The sequence below is a fragment of the Vulpes lagopus genome, chromosome 3 (genome assembly GCF_018345385.1).
Source record: "Vulpes lagopus strain Blue_001 chromosome 3, ASM1834538v1, whole genome shotgun sequence".
NCBI lineage: Eukaryota > Metazoa > Chordata > Mammalia > Carnivora > Canidae > Vulpes > Vulpes lagopus.
In genome coordinates, this window is record NC_054826.1 from 121,154,843 (window position 1) to 121,170,565 (window position 15,723).

The following is a 15,723-nucleotide window of genomic DNA, read 5'->3' on the forward strand; positions in this document are numbered from 1 at the left end:
AATCAAAATAGATGGAGTCTTATAAAGATTACAAATAAGCTCCAGTTCTGCTCAATTCCTGATTAGACTGAAATGTGTTATTTAAGATAATGGCTTAAAAAATAAATATTATTTCAGTTTCTCTGGGTAATGTAATATGGAGCAGTATAGTTGGGGGGTTTAGGCTCAGGATCGGTCATGAGGTTGCAGTAAGGATGATGGCAGGAGCTGCAATCAACTGAATGCTCAATGAGGGCTGAAGGTCCTGCTTCCAAAATGGTTTACTCATGGCTGTTGGCAGAATGCCTTACCATGTGGGATTCTGCACAGGCTGCTTGATGTCCTCTAGTAACCTATGTTTGCCGCCATGTTAATATGGCAGTTAACTTGCCCCAGAGCAAGCAATCCAAGAGAGAAAAAGGAAGCTATGATGCTTTTTATGATGTGTTACATATTGTCACTTATGCCATATTCTATCTGCTGTCACTAAGTATAGCCCAAGACAAAAATTAGACTCCATTTTTTTTAAAGGAAGAGTATATCAAAGAATGTGTGCCCATATTTTAAGACCATCAACAGAGTCTGTCCCTCTATCTGCTGCCTGCCAGAGTGTAGGGTAAATCTACTCTGGTGGAAGGTAACTTCATTTAGAATTTCTACAATTTTCAATACACAATGTTTAAGATTAATATAAAAAAATTACCAGTTACAATAAGAAATAGGATAAAAATTTAAAAATACCAAATAGAAACAGAGCTCAGGGTGAGCTGGATACAAGGGTCATAATAAATGGAACAGGAAATGACAGTGATTTAAATGTTCAACACATGGACAAGATAAAGAATATCACCAGAGAACCTCAATCTATAGAAAAGAATACAACGGTGGGGTGCATAGGTGACTGTCGGTTAAGCATCTGATTCTGGATTTCAGCTCAGGTCATGATCTCAGGGTTGTGCAATCAAACCCAGTATCTGGCTTAGAGGGCTTAGCGTTCAGTGTGGAGCCTGTTTAAGATTTCCTCCCTCCCTCATCCTTTGTTCCTCCCCCACTGCTCGCAAATGCGCATGCCCTCTTGCTCTCTTAAAAAAAATAATAATAATAAAATAAAATGGAAAGGGGAAGGGAAGAACTAAAAATTAAGCAAAATGAAATTGACAATTTGATACATGGGTTTAACAGCCACCTGGATCCAGCTGAAGGGAACATTAATAAACTGGAAAACAGTGCAGTAGAAAATATCCAGACTGAAGGATGGTGTGCATATAATTAGAATACTGAAGGGGAGAAGTGATGGAGTGGTGCTGAAGGAATTTCTGAAGGATAATGGTGAAGAGTTTTCCAAAGATAATGGAAGACATAAAACCAGATTCATGAAAAACTGTGAGCCCCAATCAAGATAACTTAAAAAAACATTAAATCCATGTCCCCGCAAATAGCACCATACGGCATATTAAGAAAAACCAAACAGAAGTAGAATATCTTAAAAGCATAAATACAGATATTATCTTCAAAGAAGCCACAATAAGAATGAAGCTAACTTTTCAACAGAAATTATAGAAGTCAAGACATGTAATGATATCTTGCAAGTTCTAAAAGGAAATACCTACAATTCAATACTTATGTTAAAATATCCTTTAGAAATAAAGACAAAATAGAATTATTTCCGGACCAAAAAAACTTGACAGAATTTATCTTGAGCAAAACTAAAAAAAGAAGTAACAAAGTTCTACAGGCAGAAGGAAAATTTTCCCAGATGGAAATATATGAAGAGCAACAGGAAGGGTAAATATGTGGATAACTCTAAATGAATAATGACTATACAAAATTGTGATTTCATCTTCTGAGACTTAAAATATAGCTGACCTCCAACAACAAGGGTTCGAATTGTATATGGATTTTTTCTCAATGAATAAGGTATAGTCTCTCAAGTGCATTTTCTCTTACAATTTTTAATATTTTCTTTTCTCTAAGTTATGTTACTATAAAAATGATGTATATACCATATGGCATATACAAAATGCTTAATTAGCTGTTTATATTATCAGTAAGGCTTCCAGTCAACAGTAGACTATTAATAGTTAAATTCAAGGTGAGTCAAAAATTACGTGTGAGTTGGTGCTGTGTTGTTCAATGGTCAACTGTAATATAAAATTGTGTGAAAACACACAAAAGATGGAGAGGAAGCAGTAAATGGAATTACAGGGTTTTAAGGTCAAACATTACCTACAAAATGGTCAAAGTAATTCATACTGGATTCTAATTATTAGAGTCGAGAATCAAAATCATGATTTTTTAAGGATAATTTCTAAAGAAACAATGAAAGATGTATAATTAATAAGTAATGGGAAAAGAAAAGAGATTAACCCAAAAGAAGGTAAAAATAGAGACAGACAGATAGGGGAAAAGGCCCATAAAATAGATGAAAGCAAGCAAGTAGTATGAACCCACACATCTCAGTGAGATTAGACAATCTAAATTTTCTAATAGACTTTTTGAATTGGATTAAAAGCACATGTATAGTTTAAGAAATAATTACAAAGCATATAGCCGCCGCTCAGATAAATACAGTTTACATGATCAGCACTTCAGAAACACACACACCTCTATTCTGTATCATAAATTTCCTCCATAAATGACATTTGTAGTGCTAATCTGTGTTACTACTTGTGTCTGCTTTTCCATGTTTTTGGAGTAACTCATATTGCTGTTTGTGACCACAGTTTTTCCATTTCCATTAAAATACAGAATTCCTTTATAAGGACTTACTACAATGTAGTTTTCAATTGTAGATAGGGTTTTTGTCATTCTAGTTTTTGATTACAAAAAATGCTAATGAACATTCCTCTACATATATTTATTGCACATTTAGTGGATCAGTATCAAAAGTGGGCCTGTGAGATCAAAGAATATTCAGATCTTAAATATTTTTAGATAACGCCAATTTTTTTTAAGGATTTTATTTATTCACAGAGAGAGAGGCAGAAACATAGGCAGAGGGAGAAACAGGCTCCCTGTGAGGAGACTGATGTTGGACTTCCAGGACCCCAGGATCACAACCTAAGCCAAAGGCAGACGCTCAACCACTGAGCCGCCCAGGTGCCTCTGCCAATTTTTTTCTAAAGCATTACACCAATTTACTGTTCTAACAACAAAAATGCTAAATAAAATCAATTCCTGTTATTTCAAAACCTCACCGATACACCTGGTATGGTCAGATTTTAAAATGTTTTACTTTTCCTTACCAATAGAAAAGGCATCTCACTGTGGCTTTAATTTGCATTTCTGATCACTAATGAAGATGAGCACCTTTTCATATGTTTATTGGTCATTTGGAATTCCTCTTTTGTGAAGTAGATACACAAGTCTTTTTGCCCATTTTTCTTTTGTATTATCTGACTTTTTCTCATTGATTTAAAGTTCTTTATGTATACTCTGGGACCTGGGCCTCTAGAGGTTCTATATGGTGCAAGTGTCTTTCTCACTTGATAGCCTATCTTCTCACTAAAATTACAGCAGCTTAAGAGAAGTTTCTAATTTTAATGTTGTAAAACTGATCAATTTTTTTTTTTTTTGCAAAGGTATTTGTGTCTTAAGAAATCCTTCCTTAGGGATGCCTGGGTGGCTCAGGGGCTGAGCATCTGTCTGCCTTCAGCTCAGGCTGTGATCCCGGGGTGTTGTGATGGAGTCCCACATTGGGCTCTCTCTGTGTCTCTCGTGAATAAATAAATGAATAAATAAAATCCTTAAAAAAAAAAAAAAAGAAATCCTTCCTTATCCAATGTTCATGAAGATATTCTATATTACCTTCTAAAAGCTTTATAACTTTCCTTTAGATTTTGAGTTCCTTAATCCACAGATTGATTTTAATGTGGTCTGACATATGGATCCAATATCTTTCATATTTCACTCAACATGAATACCAAAGTAACTACACCATTTACTAAATCAATCATTTCCTAAATGATGTACACCATATAACCTCCATTACATATCACACATACACATATGCATGGGTTTCTAGGTTCTCTGTGACCCTGCTCTATTTGTCTATCACTTGAATTGATGAATAACATCACAGTATTTTAATTGCTGTGGTTTTGTAGTGTCCTGACAACTGATAGCAAATTTCTTCCTTTTAATTTCTCTAGTTGATGGATATCTTGGTCTCTTAATCCACTGCATTTATGTATACATTTTAGAATCAAATTAGTTGTCAAGTTCCACAAAATTACACACTAGAAAACTGATTGAAATTGCACTCTATAAATTAATTTGAACAAAAGTGAAAACATTCTAATAAATACTGCATTCTCCAACCCATAAACACAGTTCATTTCATCACTGAATTATTTTAGTATCTCTCAAAGTTTTATAATTTTCTTCAATTATTACATGTTTTATTAAATGTATTCCTAGGTTTGGTGCTATAGTATTGGTATCATGTCCTTTCAAAACATTCTTTAATTCCCTAATTGTTTGTATCTGGTATATAGGAATATAATTTCTTATATATTTGAGAATGGCAATCTTGCTAATCTTGTTAATCCTAATTTATCTGTAAATTACTTTGGATTTCCTACATTATATACCTACCCCAATCATCCATGAATAGCAATAATATTTATTCCTTTTTTTTAATCCTTTCTATATTTACCTCTTTTTCTTTCATTAGCCAAGAGCCCCAGTATAATGTTAAAGTGGTGACAGGAGGTATTCTTCTATTTTGTACTCAAAGGAAATACTTCTAATATTTGATCATCCGATCTCTCTTGGGGTTTTTGTGGATACTCTTTATCAGATAAAGGAAGTACCTCCCTATTCCAAGTTTGCCAAGAATTTGTTTTTAATCATAAACAAGTATTTTATCAAATCTTACTTCTATTGTGGGTTAATAATGATTCTTGTCCTGGAAAATTACATTAACTGATTTTTTTTTTTTTTTTTTTTTATTGAACCAACCTTGCAGTATTCCTGAGACAAACTCAACATTTATAGATTGTTGAACTTGGCTTTACTAGTGTCTTGTTTAGGATATCTACATCTATTTTATGGGTAAAAATGGATTGTAATTTTCCATTTCTGTAAAATATTAAAATTGATTTTAGTATCAGAGTATCACAGATATACTAGATTTTAGTATCTAGTCTCATAAAATGAACTGAAAAATATTCCCTCTTTTCTTATTCTTTGGAAATTTGTTTAAAATTGGTGTTCTTTCTTCAGTGTTTTAGAAAACTCACCATTCAATCCACCCATCAGGCTCAAGTTATATACTCTCTTGTTAGCACAGCTGCCTGGGACAAGTTTCATAAATTGCAGGTTCTTCCTTTATTATAGAGCATAAGGTGGGTTGTTCATATCATAGATAGAAGCCACTGATAAAAATTTGACATATTAGTCCACAAAATGCTATTTTAATGGGGTCTTCACTTTTTTGCTTCTATCACTAACATTTTAGTTTTCTTTTCTGTTACTTTTTTGAGTTTCAGCAGACACATTAAGAAGTGGTAACAACATGGGCAGCCCAGGTGGCTCTGCAGTTTAGCACCGCCTTCAGCCCAGGGATCTTGGAGACCAGGGATCTAGTCCCACATCGGGCTCCCTGAATGGAGCCTGCTTCTCCCTCTGCCTGTGTCTCTGCCTCTCTCTGTCTCTCATGAATAAATAAATAAAATCTTAAAAAAAAAAAAAAGTGGTAACAACAAAGACTCACTGAAATGTGACTCTTGCCTTCACAAACTAAATGACTTCATTGCAGCTTCCTGGTTCAAAACTAAAATGTAGGATTCAATACCATGCAATATTAAGGTTTCTTTGGAAGAGTCAAAACTGCATGTAAATTCCTCAAAACCCAGGATATACTGCAGATGATACAGATTTGTAGACTTCATTTTGTCGCCTCCTTGAGTCTGGGTAGCTATATGGGGGAAAGGGTGTTATTCTTCAAATAATTCCTTATTTTGGGCTATATATTCTTCTCTTTTTAAAAGCTGGATTACAATTTAACATATAAAAGGAAAAACCTTAGAAACATTTTATGGAGTTAATGCTAAGAATAAATATATAATACTATAAAGCTCCAAACTGTTGCAAATCACCAGACCAAAGAAAACAATTCATTAAAATGTCCCTCCCAGAAACATCAATCTAGGTGGGAATCACAAACCGTGTTCCTTTGTTAAACTAAATGATTTCTTCCCTACCAGCCCTTAATCTCTTAAGGCTAGATCAGAAATTAGGTGTCTTGGCTGCTTTTTGACTCGATTAGACAAATAAGTTAACCTGTTCGCTGCAGTTTAAAGTTATCATGATTCATGATACTGCTTTCAACCTGTAGGAAACAAATACTTTTAGGAACTTTTTTCCTACTCTTAACTTTCTTAGCCTTCCTCTTCTAGGTTTTGTAAGCCGCTGTTTTATAGGACATTGACTTTTCCAAGTATAGAACACAAACCATGAGAATGATCAAGTGATCACTCGGATTACCATACCAAAGATGCATACCAAACACACCACAATGCAAAATCCAATCCCCTAGCTAATACAAAATTTTATTTAGTACTGTTTTTTTTTTTTTTAAAGGTAAACTCTATTCCCAAATGGGGCTTGAACCCAGTAACTGAAGGATCAAGAGTCGCATGCTCTATGGAGAGAGTCAGCCAGGTACCCGTACTTAGTACTGTTAAAACAATGATAAAAGCCCTGGATAACCAACCCCATTCCTTCATAACAGGCAAGAACAAATACGAACCTTTAAGCTGTTTCATGCTTAACTGAGAAATGGTATGTTTACAAGCATATACTTAGATAAGTTTATGCATTTTTGTAGAAATGCCTACCTTTCTGAAACAGCCTCCTCATGATCCCGTGATAAGTTAACCTTCTCATTTGATTTTTCTGAAGGGTCAGAAGTTTCAGAACTCACAGAGGTCTGTCTTTCATCTGGACTGACTGACTCTGGATTCTGATTCAAATTCATGGTCTCTGAATTTATAACCTGTTAATTGGGTGGAGAAAAAGCAGTTAAAAGGAGTGTTACCACTTGTCTTCTACACGAAAATTGATATAGGTAAAATTTCACTTGGAAAACGTTTTCAAAATATTCTTGAATACAAATGGCAAAACATGTTAAATTATATGTATTTCAATGGCTCATGACAATGCTTGCAGTTTCTCTGCCAAGATGAATTTAAAAAATACTTCTAAGAAATAAAAATAATGATAGTACAAATCAACTTCCTAGCTTGGGTGGAAAGGAAAAACAAATACCTAAGTACTCAGACAGCATTTTATTCCTGTTAGACTATGTTTTAGGAATTCAGAAACACTAGACTCTTAACAAGCAAACTTGTAACTTCCATTATACTCCTAATAAGTGAAGACCAGAAATAAAACTAATTTTCAAATTGTTCTTCCAGTTGAGTTTTGTTTACAACTTGGAAGCTGAAACACTTAGTCCATATTTGGTTGAGAATGTGCAGTATTTAAAATATACGTCTATTAATCAATACAAAAGGATCAAGCTGATTGCCCAACTCATGAGCCTTTCTGGTGGATAACATGAATAAAGACGACCATACACAGAGACAGAATTCTGAAATGTTAAGTTTGCAGATTCTGTATGTTAGAAAGAGGTTCAAACAACATTGGAAAACAATAGCAAAAAATATTTGGTATCCTTTCAGTTCCAGGACAAAGTGGCTCACTTTTCCCTGCTATTCTCATCTAAGTATAATGAAAAACCCTGGAGATAACAGATCCATCATAAAATGCCTCTGAAGGGTGGAAAGAAAAGGGCAGGCTGCCTGATGATTGTGAGATTGCAGAGAGAAAGCACAGCGAGCTCCCTCTGTTTTTACTATCTGTATATCCTACACAATGGGTGCCACAAATGCCAGGGACCCATCCTTCTCCCCAAACCTAGAGCAGGGGTGGCTGATCCCCCTACTCCACACCTGCAAAACCAGCAGCCATATTCACTGCATTAGTGTCATCTTGGTCCCCACCTGACAACTTGAGCAGCAGTGGACCTAACCAGCTACAGTAGCAGTATTAGCAAAGCCCAGCCAGGAACCAAATCCCAGGACTCCACACCTGGAACAGAGGCGGGACTATCAACCCTCATTTGGGACAGCCTGGGCAAGGATTACTGAAGCATCAGTGTTGTTTCTACTCCATCCCTGGGGCAGTGGCAGGCCCCATCCACTGCCATGGGAGTGACTACAGGCTAATGTTTCCTGAACTTCCCGCCCAAAGTCAACAGGATGCCCAGGCAGCACCTGCACAGATTGAACAGGAGATCCAGTGGAGCCAGAAGAAGGAAACCAACCAAAACAGCACTCTATGGGCTTTGAAAAGTAAACTGTCTTTGTGACTAAAAGAGGTCACAGAAGGAGTCCAGGACCTGTATGCTAAATCTAAACCAGGTAACTGCCTGCATTAGGAGTCAAATACTTAAGCTCTTCAAAGAACTTCCATGTGACGTGTGACTGAATACTCTGACCTTTCGATCCTTGTAAGGCACTAGCCAAAGGATCCAATACACCACTGGCTTTCTCTCTGGCACATGCTTTTTTTGATGGTGAACTTCCTAATTTTAGGGTCTTCTGTAACCTGGGTAGGCTCAGAATATCCCAATCAAGTTGTGTTTCCTTTTTGTTAGATAGAAACTCCTTCAAATGACCTCTTCCCTCTCACAAGAAAGAAATCAAGCCAAACCTTCAACACTGCTTAAAAATCTCATTGGCCTGGGGTGCGTGGGTGGCTCAGTCAGTTGAGCATCTGACTCTTTGTTTTGGCTCAGGTCATGATCTCAGGATCCTAGGATTGAACCCTAGGTCAGGCTTCACGCTCAGCAGGGAGTCTGCTCCTTCCTCTCCCTCTGCTCCTCCTTTCTTTCTCAAATAAGTAAATCTTTTTTTTAAAAAAAATCTCATCTGCCTAACGAAATCCCATTCCATCATTTACAAATTGTTTTCCATGTCACTGTAGGACACGTTCAGCTAAGATAAGCTTTCTGCCACTATTTAACAAGAATCTCCTTTCCTATAGTTTCTAGTAATGTTCCTCATTTCTTTAGGGTCCTCACCAATGGTGCTTTTAAATGTCCGAATTTGGGCAGCCCGGGTGGCTCAGCAGTTTAGAGCCTGCCTTCAGCCCAGGGTGTGGTCCTGGGGCCCCGGGATCGAGTCCCACATCGGGCTCCCTGCATGGAGCCTGCTTCTCCCTCTGCCTGTGTTTCTGCCTCTCGCTGTGTCTCTCATGAACAAATAAATAAAATCTTTTAAAAATAAATAAATGTCCGAATTTCCACCAACTGTCAGTTTATGAATATTTACGTATTCTCTGGGGCAATACAGATTTTCTCTTAGGTACTCCTCATGTCTTCTGAGCGCTTGCTTGCAGTCTTTAACATCTGTATTTCTACTGAAAGTCAATCCAGGCTTTTAAAAACTCATGCTCATCAGTATTCTTTCAGCCTCCATCCATGACCCCATTCCAAATCCACTTGCACATTTTTAGGTGTTTGTTACAGTAGTATCCCACACTTGCCGGTACCACATTCTCTATTAGTTTCCCAAGGCTGCTATAGCAAATTACCACAAACTGGGTGGTTTAAAATAACAGAAATTTATTCCTTAACAGTTCTGGAGGCTAGAAGTTTGAAACCAAGTTTCACTATGCCAAGATCAAGTGTTGGCAGGGCTGCATCCTTTCTGGAAGGCTTCAGGGGAGTGTTTCCTTTTTTCTAGCTTCTAGAAGCTGCCAGGATTCCTGGGCTCCTAGCCCCTTCCTCCATCTTCAGTGCAATCATTCCAACCTCTGCTTCCATCGTCCCATCTCTTTCTTCTGCCTTTGACCTTAGCTCCTTTCTATAATCACACTAATCCCACAAGGATAATCTCCCCATCTATGAGCTTCTTTGAACATGCAGAGTAACATACTCACAGGTTCTGGGGATGAAGCCATGGATAGCTTTTAGGGATCATTATTCGCCACTATCAAGCACTGTAGCAAACTCAATACAAAAGTGACATTTGTAGAACATTATATCCAACATTCAAGTGTACATGGAACATTCACCAAGGAACGAAAAGCATATCTTGGGCTATAAAGTAAGTATCAGTAACTCTCAAGACTGAAATTTTACACAGTATGTTCTCTGACCAAAATAAAATTAAATTAGGTATCAATAAAAATAAGATATCTAGAGAAGTCCCAAATGCTGGAAATTAAACACATACTTCTAAATAACCCATGGGTCAAAGAACAATACCACAAGGGAAGTTATAAATTATTTTCAACTGAAGAAAAACAAAAGTACAATGTCAAATCACTGAAAAGATGCATAGAAAGTGCTTAGAAAAAGCAGTGCTTAGAAGGAAATTTATAGCTGTAAATGTTTTCTAGTAACAAAGAATATTTAAAATTAACACTCTGAAGAAATTGAAAAAAGAATAAATTACATCAAACATAAGTAAAAGGAAGAAAATTATTAAAAAAAATAGAAGAGACAACAAAGATTTTTTTTTTGAGAATAAGATTTTTAAGACTCTAGCAAGACTCATCCAGAAAAACAGAAAATATAGATTACCAGTATCAGAAATGAAAGAGTCTATTATTACAGATCTACAAATATTAAAAGGACAAAAAAATGTTGTCAATAATTTATGTCAACAAATTCAACAACATAGATACAAGGGACACATTCCTTGTGAAGATAACTTACAAAACATACAGGAGGAAATAGAAAAATCTGAATTGCCCCTTACCTATTAAAGAATTGAATTTCAAGAAAAAGTCTTCCTACAAAGAAAGCTCCTTGTCCACACATAGTTTTCAGAGATGCAATCTATCAAACATTTAAGGAAGTAAAAAAATCTTACACACAAACTTCCAGAATACAGGGGAGGGAGTGTTTTCCAATTTAATTATTGAGGCTAGCATAAATATGATACCAAAGCTAATAAAGATCCTACAAGAAAAAAATTCAGTGAATATAAACTGAAGATTATATTTAAACTTTATATAAAAAATACAAACAGATACAAAACTCTAATGATATCCCTGCTGAAATATTTTGGAAGCATATACTGCAGAGTGTATTTTGATACAAAAAAATGTATTTATGAATACACAAAATATAAAGATGGCTTAGGAGATGAACAGATTGACAGACATATAGATATTAAAATAGTGAAGGTAAAATATGTAAGTGTTGCATCTATGAGTGTTCATTGTAAAATTTGGTCAACTTTGCTATATACTATCTGTTTCATGATAAAATGGTAGGGATCACAAATTGTCTCTTATTCACTTGAAATAAATACAAGTGGCATTTACTTTTGGCTACCTAACAGTATCTTCTCCAGAGATAGTATCACAGGAACATTCTACATATAAATTTGTCTTTAAAGCCTTCTTAGCTTGGAAATAGATTTCATTTCTTAAAATCCAACTACCTACAATAGTGGGTCAATGAGCTAATTAAAGCTCATATGGGTTTATACCAACCTTACAGGCTGTATTACTGGTTAATACATTTGTTTCCAAGAAATTCTTTTGACATTGCAATACTGCTTTAATACGTCTTTGAAGTTTTGATATTTTTGCCTAGAAAAAAGAAAAATACAAAACCAGCGCACTAAATAATATATAGAGATGGAAGGAAAAACTATGCATCTGCCAAAGCAGTCTCATAAGACTTAGGCATCCACCCAAATAAATGACAAATTCTTATATAAGCAAAAATTTAAATCATGTTTGATGCCAGTATGGCACATAAGAATGAAAGATAAAAACATCAAACTTCTAATGGAGCCACAATAAAGTTAATGTTGGTAGAAACAGCAATCAGCAAGTAAGCCTATAGGGGTAAGAACAAAATAAAAACCCCAGAACAGTCTGAAATATGTTGTACAAGCTCTAACACAGAATATATTTTTAATTAAAAGAAACTGCTTATGCCTGTCAGTTGACACAAAATAATTGACAACAGAAGAACACAGTATAGTATTTCCAAAAGTATTTCATGAGGGCCAATATAGCTAAGAAATTCTGTTACTTATGGTATAGTGTATCAGACTTGTAGGCAAAGATCAGATTTGGGTCTGCTTTATTGTTTTCCTTTCATAACATGCAAAAAAATCTACTTCAAATGAAATTAAATGAAATTAGAAACTTACAAAGAGTTCATCAGCTATTGCTTCATGTTTATTCCTGCACTGTGTCTTCCCAATGCGTTCGGTCAATTCTTTCAGTTTGCTATCAAATAGCTTGTAATTTATACTGTAGATCTCCTGTCGAATCAAATGTTTGACCTAGAATTTTAAAATAAAAACCAAAACACCCATTTCAAATTTAAAAGCAATTTTATTTTCTACTCCTTAAAAATACCTTTGTTCTTTTCTAGATTTACTGTAACCGATAAAATATATTTTTTCATATTTTATGTTCATATTACAAGTAAGTTTTATAGAAGTTTGAATATCAAATTCAGTGAAACACACCCAGTATCTAAATATATTGATGTTAGAAAATAAACTTATTCTCCAAGGTCTAATTTTTGTTTTTTTACAGTTTCAGCTGAATTCCATAATACATAGTAAAGGTAAAAGCCTCTATCACATTTATTTTTCTAATGAGCATAAATGAAACCAAATATTCCATAAAAAGGAACTCCACTAATCTGAAAGCCAGAGCCCAATGAAAATGGTTGGTTAGTTTGGTCTGTAGTAGATTACGATGCAAATTATGAAAGTCTGAGCCTTGATCTGGCCATTAACAAAAGCTGTATGACCTTTGGAAAGTCACACACTTTGCTTCATTTTCCTTGCCCACATGTGGGCAGATAATACAATGTTGAATGTGTGATGCTCACAGGATTTTTGTAAGAGTATAAAAGGTTAATATGTGAAACTGCTCCATAAAACAGAAAAAAGTGAATTGATAAAAAGGAAGATAATCTATTTTACTTGAATAGCTTTTTTAGGGGGTGACTTTCTTATTGTTAAAATGAAAGAAGCCAGGCACAATTAGTTAGTGACTAATGCTATTTGGCATAATGCATGCTATTCTAATAATGGGTAGTAGCTGTCACATGAAACATTAATGCATTTCATTATCTGGCTGTTTTTTAGAAAACAGACGAGCCTATTTTCGGGGAGCATAATTAATCTCAATGCCCACTGATACAAACAGCTCTGCTGAGCCATGTATTCAGAAACATCCACTGTAGTTTTTTGCTGAATTAGTATCCTCTCGTAAACTGCTTTCGTAACAGAGTAGGTCGTCTCTCTCAATAACAAAACCTGTCATGATACACCTGAGGTACTTATTAGTAATATTTCTATCTTTCCCCTAAATTCTTGCTTCTTGGTGTTTGAAATTGGAACACAAACCTTCTATGTTAAACTCTTTTATACTGATATCACCAGAATGATTAGGGATATTAAGCAATTTTATTTGATTAATCCTAAGGTTTTTCCTTCTCATTTGTCATTGTTCTTGCTCTTCAACATAACCATGTACTTGACTTTTTCTGTAATGCTTAATATTTCTTCAATGGTTTCAACGTTACCATTTTTACTAACAAACTTTTAAGTATTTAATAAGTGCTCAAAAACACATTATTTTTACTGATAGGTGACCCCTGTTACCCATGTGTGGTTTTTCCTGCATGCTTGCTAGTTCAATGGCTAGGCTCAATATGTAAAGCTCATACTCAGATGAATCTTGGAGAAACTTTCTAAATGTCTTGAATATGGAAATACTGTTTTGCTAACAAGAGGAGGCCACACAGTGTTTGTGAAACTTTCCTGGTAACACATGGGACATTTGCTAAAATCATAGATTCCTAGGCCCTAGCCTGGATTCACCAAACAGAATTTCCTGGAAAAAGGTCTGAAAAACCGTCTAATTAACAGGCATCACTAGTAATTCTGATCAGGTAAGTCTGAGGAAAGAGTAGTCGAAAATGACAGTCTTCAACTGTTAGTAAGCTCAATAAACCACAATTTAAGCAAGAAAGTCTGAATCACTCCTGACAATTCAGATGGAGGCAGACTCTTAAAACCTGGTCATTTAAAGTACTAAATGCCCATCCATAGGTTGTTACTCTTGGTTAGAGTGGACATTTGTTCTCATTTAGTGGTGATGTTCCTCTTAAAGAGGACACAATAACCTCCACCAAAAAAATACCTCATAAATGTCTTCTGCTGATAGTAATATATCCAAAATTATGGTATCAGACGGAAATCCTAGGTACAACTTGCAGATGACAGCCAAAGTATCCTAAAAATTGGACAAAGACTAGCAATTATATATTTCCAATCTGCCTCAACTTTCTACGATAGTAGGTAGAATGAAGAACTTGGACTTTAAAGGAGCGCCTCGTGGCTCAGTTGGTTAAGCGTCTGTTTTTGGCTCAGGTCATGATCCCAGAGTCTTGAGATCGAGCCCCATGTTGGGCTCTCTGCTCAGGGGTGAGCCTGCTTCTCCCTTCTCCCCCTGCCTGCTACTCCACCTACCTGTGCTGTCAAATAAATAAAATCTTAAAAATAAATAAATATTAAAAACTTGGACTTTAGAAGAAAAACTCCTCTATACTTTATTAACTTAATTGGAATCAAGGAGGCCAAGATCCTTATAAAACCTCAGAAGAGTCAACAGCTAGGGGACTCTCTCAGAGAAGAACATCAGAATGGTAATCCCTATTCCACTGGGATTCAAACAAAAAATCCAAAAAGATGTGGTTTAGAGACTTAAGTCTTTGGACAGGAATTAAAATATCAAGTTATGGAAAGCTAGCTATTAGGAGATAGGTGAAAAGATAGTAATTAGCTAAAACACCAAATGTCTCTGAGGAATGTGCAAGAAACTTCTGCCGGGGGCGGGGGTGGTGGTGGTGGTGGTGGTGGTGGTGGTGGTTGAGAAAACAAAATAAACTGCATTTCTTAAACCTCACTGGAAAGGACCATTTTCTGTGTCAACTCAAACCAAGTATTTTGTGAAAGAGGTAATAGTAATGAATGAAAACTGATTTTTCCATGCCAGTGAAACCAAAATATTCAGATTAAATTTTGTCTTTATATGTCCCTATCAGAATTTATTTCTAAATTCAGCTACTAATTCCTGGGAGTAAGATACAGCCTTTTTCTTAAGCTAGATCTTTTTTCACCATAATTCTATTACTCCTATCCAGCAAATAATAAGACTTACACATCTTTATTTTAGTGTTCCCTTTGGTCTTCCTGGAAGAAAAGACAAGGTAGAAATGGAAAAACTGCTGGCTCACCTTAGATGCTGGTTCTGCAAGAGTCCTTCAAAAAGGTTTCCATTTATTTATTATGTGAGTATATATCCATATAACACATAACTATATAGTAACTATATAGTTGTAATGGTCTGTTTTAGAAAACAGTAGTGTTTTCCTTCCTAAAACAGCAGGGTAGTTTGGTTCTGACATTAAGACCTATTATAGCTGACAGACATTAATCTATCATATAATGACTTTTAGCTGAATAATTCTAGTGGTAGTAAAATAGCAAAACATCATTAAAACAGGTCCTCATTATAGGACCTATTAAAATTGAATCTCATAAAAAAAATAATAAAACTGAATCTCACACTTAAATTCAGAGTTGATCAGACATGGGAAACTAGAGTACAACGAAATAAAATGGGGCAAAAGGAAAGCAAAATGTGCATTCAATGATGTTATAAAGCAGAGTCAGATAATGC

General features: G+C 35.4%; 1 protein-coding gene across 2 annotated transcripts in view; it reads right to left on the reverse strand.

Moving 5' to 3' along the window:
• The window catches only part of ATF7IP2 (activating transcription factor 7 interacting protein 2), a 55,477-nt gene that overhangs the window by 21,708 nt on the left and 18,046 nt on the right, over nucleotides 1-15,723 (reverse strand). Inside the window, exons 4-6 of one of the 2 annotated variants that reach the window (XM_041750593.1) lie at nucleotides 12,168-12,302; nucleotides 11,497-11,595; nucleotides 6,822-6,979 (exon numbers count right to left, since the gene is read on the reverse strand). In XM_041750593.1, the coding sequence (XP_041606527.1) occupies nucleotides 6,822-6,979; nucleotides 11,497-11,595; nucleotides 12,168-12,302 (392 nt within the window). The remainder of the gene's footprint in view (nucleotides 1-6,821; nucleotides 6,980-11,496; nucleotides 11,596-12,167; nucleotides 12,303-15,723) is intronic. The other variant, XM_041750595.1, reaches the window with a different exon arrangement.